General features: G+C 50.3%; 1 protein-coding gene across 1 annotated transcript; it reads left to right on the forward strand.

Moving 5' to 3' along the window:
- Nucleotides 1-339: 339 nt before the first annotated feature.
- LOC130883095 (amiloride-sensitive amine oxidase [copper-containing]-like) lies at nucleotides 340-4,440 on the forward strand. Its single transcript, XM_057783302.1, has 4 exons — nucleotides 340-1,897; nucleotides 2,611-2,884; nucleotides 3,195-3,327; nucleotides 4,246-4,440. The coding sequence occupies exons 1-4, from the start codon at nucleotides 340-342 to the stop codon at nucleotides 4,438-4,440; spliced, it is 2,160 nt and encodes a 719-aa protein (XP_057639285.1).
- Nucleotides 4,441-7,854: the final 3,414 nt, after the last annotated feature.

Below are 7,854 nucleotides of genomic sequence, written 5' to 3' on the forward strand. Positions count from 1 at the left end.
GTAGCCCTTGAGGACCAAGCCTTGGGCTGCTCTGACTCACGGTGCACCCTGCTGAAGAATGTTCCCCACTGTTATAACATCATAAAAAGTGGGGAGGGGAGAAACAATGGGAGATGTCCAGATAAGAAAGAATATAAGAGATTTTCAGACGATGAAGGAAATCGCGGATGCACACAGGGGCCTGAACAGCACCGCGAACTGTGAGCCAGGACCCAGAGACCCCAACGCCGGCTTCAGCTGGGTAAGGGAGGGTGGGGCTTAGAGACAGTGAGCTCTGAGTGCTGGCATAGAGGGAGAAATACCCACGTTCTCTCCTCTCTTCTGCTGAGTTCCTGAGCCATGGGGCTGGCACAAAGGAGCTTGCCACTGGGCTGCATGGCTGTCATCTTGGTTCTAGAGATGGCCATGGCAGAGCACCCTATCTGGATGCTGAATGACAAGGCCCAGGTGTTTGCAGACCTGAGCGCCCAGGAGATAGAAGCTGTGCACGGCTTCCTGATGCGCAGGCCGGAGCTGGAGCTGCAGCCATCAGGCACACAGGCCTTAGACAAGAACTCTGTGTTCCTCATTGAAGCGCTGCTGCCCAAGAAGAAGGATGTCCTAGAGTTTCTGGATGAAGGAACAAAACTTCCAGTGCGGGAAGCCCGTGTCGTCATTTTCTTCAGTGCCCAAGAGCACCCCAATGTCACCGAGTTTGCTGTGGGGCCCCTGCCACAGCCCATCTACTTGAGAGAGCTGTCCCCTAGGCCAGCAAAACATAGAGCCTGGGCATCTAGACCCATGTCCAAAGTAGAGGAAAGCCTTCTCTACCGCAAAATCAAGAATGCCACCACACCCTTAGAAAAGTTTTTCCTGGACACCACCGGCTTCTCACTAGAGGACTGCAATGGGCAGTGCCTGACCTTCACCCATGTGGCCCCCCACAGTGTGGAGTCTAGACATCGGGCCACCTGGTTTCTCTTGCAGCGCATTGTGAAAAACCAACTGCAGCCGACGGGGTTGGAGATCCTCGTGGATCACGGGAGCACAGATGTCCAGGATTGGAGAGTGGCACAGGTCTGGTATAATGACAAGCTCTATAGCAGCCCAGAAGAACTGGCTCAGAAATATGCAGATGGAGAAGTAGACACAGTGGTTCTCAAGGACCCATTGCCTGAGAACATAGAGCAGCCACAGATCTTTAACACGCCTAGTGGGGAATTCCCACTGCCCCTCAGCAAGTCTGGCCCCCATGTGGGAGAAGGCGATGGTCCCAGCTATAGCCTAGAGGGCAACACTGTCACCTACAAAGGCTGGAGCTTCTCTTTCCAGCTTCGACCCTCGTCTGGGCTGCAGCTACTGAATGTGCGCTTCAGGAATGAGCCTATAGCCTATGAGGTCAGCGTGCAGACAGCTATGGCTGTGCATAGAGAAAGCACACCTGCAGGAGATCTGAACAAGACCATGGATCTAGGCTGGAGCATGGGCAGTGTGACTCATGAATTAGTCCCTGGCATCAACTGCCCAGAGACAGCCACCTTCCTAGATGCCATCCACTACTATGACAGTGATGGACCTGTCCGTTATCCACGAGCCCTCTGCATCTTTGAGATCCCCACAGGGATGCCTGTGGGGCCCGTCTTTAACTCTGACTTTCCAGGCAAAATCAACTTCTTTTCGGATATGATGGGACACAAGCTGGTGCTACGGGCAACCTCAGCCATCTACAATTTTGATTACATCTGGGACTTCATCTTCTATACTAACGGCATGATCTTAGCCAAGATGCATGCCACAGGCTATACCCACACCACCATATACACCCCTGAGGGGTTGGGCAAAGCTCATCTGCTAACTCACCACCTTGTCAACAGTCACACCCACCTTGTGCACTACCGTGTTGACCTGGATGTGGCAGGTAAGACTTGAAATCAGACCCTCCCTGTCACTCAGTTGCTTCCCATGATGAAATATTATGCATATTTGAGAAATAGTGGCTGTGAATGGTGCCCTAGTGTTATCCAGAATATTAGGTGTGCATATGCCTTGTGTCTGAATTCAGAGGTGCAGAGCAGAGGGGAGGAAGAAGTGCAATGGGAGAGAGGAATGGAATGCTATTGCTTAGCCCTCTAAGATGGTCTGTAGTGCCATCAGGGGGCACTTTGTATGTTTCCTGGGTATATAATGTCACCACAGAGGAGTGTCATGCCTGTGATGCTTGACATCAAAACCAACAACAGAACAAGGTCACCAGGATCGGATGGGTATCCGTAATCCATGAATTCCACTTGCCCTTATGGCCCAGAATATATACATTGCCAGTTCTCAGGCCTTCATTAACACAGGCTATCCCTTCTCCAGGGGCTGTATCACAGCTCGCCTGAAAACAGCCTGAGGCACACTGAAAGTCTCGCCACAGCTGCCAGGGCTGAGCCCTGAGCTGTCCTTCAGCTCCTCTGCTTTGGGGTTCGCTTAGTTTCGCTGCTCACTCTGCTAGCCCAGCTGCTGCTCCAGAACCACTTCTTGCTGGCAGCTGGCTGCGGATGTGGTCTATGTTGGAGATCCAGGGAGGAGGGAGGAAGTGTCCAAGCTAAGATGGTTCTCAACCTCCTCCTCCCATCTTGGTTTCAGGAACCAACAACAGCTTCCACACACAGCAGACCAAGCAGAAAAACACCACCAGCCGACACCACCTGGTCCAAGGCACATCATTGAAGACGCAGTACTCCCAGGAGCGCCAGGCCACCTTCCCCTTTGGACAGACTCTGCCTCCATTCCTGCTCTTTAGCAGCCCCAAAAAGGATGTCTTGGGACGCAGGCGCGGCTACCGCCTACGGATCTACTCCACATCTCAGCAGAAGCTGAGCCCTGAATCCCAGGAGGACTTAGCTTTCACCTGGGCCAGGTAAGGAGTCCAGGGAAGGGGGGAGGCTCCTCCCTGATGGTGAATGTTTCTCTGTGCTTCCGTTCTCCAGGCTCTAAGCCACATGTGGGTCTGGGTGTGTGTCCTCACGAACTTGGGGTGGGAGGGGAGGTGCTCATGGGGATCTTGACCCTCAGGTGGCTTTGGGCACTCTTGCAAAGTCCCGGGAGATGACCGCACATTGTGAGGAAGCACTAACTTCCGTGTCTGAAGCTCTGAGGGTGTCCTGAGCCCTAGTTGAGTCTCAGAGGCAGCCCCAGTGCTCAGAGCCACCCGACTTCTCAATCTTCAGGTACTCCCTGGCGGTGACCAAATATTGGGAGTCTGAACGGTGCAGCACCAGCATCTACAATCAGAACCACCCTTGGGATCCCCCCGTGGTCTTTGAGGATTTCCTTCAGAATGATGAGCGTATTGAAGACCAGGTACTGGACTAGTCCTTCCCCTCCTCCTCTGGCCTTGTTACTACCCTCTAACTGGACCTGTTGCCAGTCCTAGGAATGTGGCTTGCAGGCAGAGGGCAAGCTCAGCGGTTATGAAAGAAGAGCCAGCCTCTTTTCTTTTTTTTATGAGCCAATCTCAGTCCCAAATTTATTTTTTTGTTTGTTTTTTTATTGATATTTATTGAGCTCTACATTTTTCTCTGCTCTCTTCCCTGCATCTCCCCTCCCCCCCCTTCAATCCTCCCCCAAGGTCCCCATGCTCCCAATTTACTCAGGAGATCTTGTCTTTTTCTACTTTCTACTTCCCATGTAGAGAGCCAGCCTCTTTTCAATGGGGCTGAGGCTATCTGAAGGAAGTTTGTAGACACATTTTAAAATGACCACGTCCTACTACAAAAAAAAAAAAAAAAAAAAAAACATAGACTCAACTAAACTGGAATCATAGAGGCTGACAAATCAAACAGCCAATCAGAGAGCTTGCATGGGGCTGATGTACACCCTCTGCACACATGAGACAGCTGTGTCTTTTTGTGGGGCTCCTAACAGTGGAGGTGGAGGTTGTCTCTAACTCTGTTACCTGCTTTGGGGACCCTTTTCCTCCTACTGGGTTGCCTCGTTCAGCTTCAGTAGGAGAGGAGATGCCAGTCTTACTGAAACTTGATATGCCATGGCTAGCTGATATACATGGGAGGCCTGCCCTTTTCTGAATAGAAAGGAAGAGAGAGTGGATGGATGGGGAAAGAGGGGAGGCTGGAGGGAAGGACTGGGGGGAGGGAGGGAGAGATGGAAGGGAAACTGTGATCAGGCTGGTATAATAAAAATAAATTTTAAAAAAATGACCCAGTCCTTCCAGGGTCCACAGTACCTCCTTGCCCACAAAAGCCTTTTTCTCTCCCTCAGGACTTGGTGGCCTGGGTGACAGTGGGATTCTCTCATGAGCCCCATTCTGAAACTGTCCCCAGGATGGCAGCAGCTAGGAGCTTTGTAGGCTTCTCACTCCAGCCTTTCAACTTCTTCTATACCACTGGAAGACAGCTAGATACAACTGCCAAAGATACATCAAACACTAAGCCACTGGGGACAAGGTCTGCCTGACGCCTCCTCCTTCAGCCTCAGTGGAACCTACAACCCTGTGTCAAGAGTCCAGCCTCAGCTCCAGCTCAACAGTCCCAGAGCCCCACAAGGACGCTCAATAAACCTTTGGCATTTGACCCTTCTGTGTTGCTTCTAGAACTGTAGAGGATGTGGGCCATTTACTCAGACATGCGGGCATGGGCTCCATATATCTAACCTACAGCATGCCTAAAAGACCTCCACGGCCAGGACAAAGACACTGGGTTTCTCTATCTGATGGGTTTTTCAGTATCTGAGACTTTCCTGTCTCTCTTAGGGCAACTTTATGGGAATTGTTCCACCTCAAAACTGGGCATGCAGGAGAAAGCTGATAAGGAGAATCTACAAGATTACCAACATCTCACTCTGTTGCTGTTGTTTTAGCATCTAAAGTTTTGCCCCCAAGATCCTTTTATCAACAAACAAACAAATGTGTGTGTGCTGATTCACAGTAGAACTGTCTGCAGCAAGCAAAGTTTGGAGACAACGGACTCTGCACCTGCAGAACAGAACAGTTCAATCAACTAAGGCACAGCCCCGCTGTGGTACCAGATGACAGGGAAAGTGTGTGAGCCAGGACTATATGGAAACACCTACAGGGTGTGCTTCATAGCAGAAGAAAATGGCAGACAATCATGTCCACAGTGTGCCGGCTTCTGTGTATGAGTAGGAGGAAACTAAGAACCACGTACAGGAATCAAAGGTAAAAGGTGTATCACTGCCTTCAAACAGTTGAAGGGGACAAGGAAACAGAATTTTTCCAAAGTGCCTTTGTCAGGAACACAGTCTTTAACAACCCCAGAGCTGGAGCTAGACTGACAGCTTAGTTCTTGCCCTACAGGTATGAGAAGCTGTACTCAGATGTCCAACGTACTCAGAAGAGAGGGGGAAGCATGGTGGCCCATGTCCTTTTCTGCAGCAACGGAGACAGGCAGATCCTTAGAGTTCCCTGGCCAGCCAGTCTAGCAGAATCAGTGAGCTCCAGGTTCAGTGAGAGACCCTGCTTCAAAACAAAGAGGAGAAAGTCAGGCAAAAGACTTTATTCACCAGGAAGCCACACACAGGAGCATGGGCACGTACACAGGCATGTAAAGATACACAAAAGAAGAGGAAGAGTCAGCTGTGGTGGTACATGCCTTCAATTTCAGCAGAAAAACAAAGGCAGGTCTCCATGAGTTCAAGGCCAGCCTGGTCTACATAACAAGTTCTAGGCCAGCCAGTGCTATACAGTGAAATCCTGACTCAGAGAGGGGTGGGGGGAGTAGGTAAGTGGGGATGGAATAAAGAGCTCCTACGCCAGGAACATGTTACTCAGGGCAGGGGGACATTGTTTAGAGCAACCCAGAGAACTGAAGAGGTAGATGTGGACAGTTCTGTGGTTGTGAACAGAGGAAAACAAGGACAAACAGAGAAGCCTACATTGTCCTCAAGACTATGACTCCAGTGCTTTCCAGAGCTGCCACTCATAACATGTCTCAGAGCCTTCACAAAGGCGGTCCTTCCTATTGTGATTTACCAGGATTTGAACCCAGGGCTGCTTGACCCTAGAGTCTGAAATCGAATGTCTGTACCGATTTCAAAATGCATCCCTCTCAAAGGTAAATTGTGTCCCTGAAAGGTAGTTTTGCTTGCAGTACAGCCTTCTGGACTACCAGGAGAGAGCACTTTGGGGCGCTTGGGGACCAGGCCTTGGGCGGCTGTGCTCCAGCTGTGCCCCTGGCCAAAACATATTCCCTCACTAAGATAACACCAACCAAGGGGAACGTGGGAGTTTATCTACACAAGGGATGAGCAGGTGAAGGAGGAAATCGACAGAAATTGGCCAGCACTATGAACTGTGAGCTGAGACCCAGAGGCTCCAGCTGAGGCTGCAGCTAGATGCAGAGGAGAAGCTGAGATGCGGGGGAATGTTTAGGCCTAGCAGCAACGCTCTGGGAGGTGCTGTCTCAGAGATGGAAGGTACCTGTGTCAGCATGGGGGTGATGTGAAGGAGCTTGGCGCTGAACTGGGTGTGTGCAGCCTTGGTGCTACGCATGGCCATTCGGGTAAAGCTTGAATTTCAAACCACAGGTGTCCTGGGGCCTGAGCACTGATGGGAGGAGGTTGGAGCACACCTCCCTGGTGGATACGAAGGATGGAGCTGCAGTCATCTGAGATAATAACTTCAACTCAGAACTCTGTGCTCCTTGTTGAGATGATTCTGCCCGAGAAGAAAGATGTGCTGAACTTTCTCCATGAAGAAAACCATCCCCTGGGGTGGCAACCCGTATCATCATCACTGATACCCTGGAGCACTCCAGTGTCACCAAGTTTGCTGTGGGGCCCTACCGTGTAATCTACACTACAGCAATTTCCCCTGAGTCAGGGAGATAGCTGTGAGTGTTGAGTTTCAAGACCCATCTCTTAAGCAAAATACAGCCTCTTCTACAAAACCTCAGAGGGCCAACAAGCCCATGTTGGTTTGCTTTTCTTGATGCTCTCAGCTTCTTCCTACAAAAACGTTATGGCCAGCGTGTGTGTCATTCGCCAGTGTGTGTCATTCAGCCAGTGTGGCCCTCCCATGGTGTAGAGTTCACCAGAGCCATGGCAGGTTTATCATACAGCAATATGGGAAGATGGCATCATACACCCCAACACAGATCAGTCCCACTTCCCTCGCTACAGCCTAGAGGGCAACAGTGTGTTGTATGGAGGCTAGAGTGCCTCCTTCCAGCTGAGGTCCTCTTCTGGGCTGCAAACCTTTAAGATGAGCTTAGGGGTGAATGTGTCACTTACAAGGTCAGTATGCAAGAGGCTATGGTATTTATAGAAGACATCACAGCTGTGTATATTCAGACACACTACATGAACATAGGCTGAGGCCTGGGTATGTTACTATGAGTTACTTCCTGCCGTTGACTGAACCACGACCACATTCCTAGATGGTGTACACAAGATGCTGGATTTCTCTATCAGATGGGTTTTTCAATGTCTGAGGTTTCCAGCTCCCTCTCGTACAGGGGGATTGGCCCACCTCTATGATGAGCATGAGAGGCTGGAATGGGAAGTCTAATAAAGTCACCAATGCCTTCACCTGGACATTGTCCCAGCATCTAAGGCTTACCTCAAAGATCTCTTTTTAAACACATCTTTAAAAATGTTTATGTATGCTGAATCACTGCGGTGCTGTTTGTAGCAATGAAAGTCTGGTAACAATAGAATTTCTGTCTGTATTGGGGAGCAGGTCAATACGTTAGAGCACAGCTGCACCCGTGCCAGGTGATAGGAAAAAAACTGCATGAGTGATAACAGTGTGCAGACTGATGGGAAACCCTGCAGACTGATGGGAAACCCTGCAGAATATAGTGAGCAGAGAACAACATGCATCGTATGCTAACTCTGGGGGAAGAACGGGAG

Source organism: Chionomys nivalis, chromosome 1 (genome assembly GCF_950005125.1).
Source record: "Chionomys nivalis chromosome 1, mChiNiv1.1, whole genome shotgun sequence".
Lineage (NCBI taxonomy): Eukaryota > Metazoa > Chordata > Mammalia > Rodentia > Cricetidae > Chionomys > Chionomys nivalis.

What these genes read in the sequence shown, in the direction of transcription:
- LOC130883095 (XM_057783302.1), top strand. Translation starts at nt 340, where the DNA reads ATGGGGCTGGCACAAAGGAGCTTGCCACTGGGCTGCATGGCTGTCATC. An exon ending in TGTTGACCTGGATGTGGCAG is followed by an intron (nt 1,898 to 2,610) that starts GTAAGACTTGAA and finishes TCTTGGTTTCAG; the next exon opens with GAACCAACAACAGCTTCCAC. An exon ending in ATGAGCGTATTGAAGACCAG is followed by an intron (nt 3,328 to 4,245) that starts GTACTGGACTAG and finishes TCTCTCCCTCAG; the next exon opens with GACTTGGTGGCCTGGGTGAC.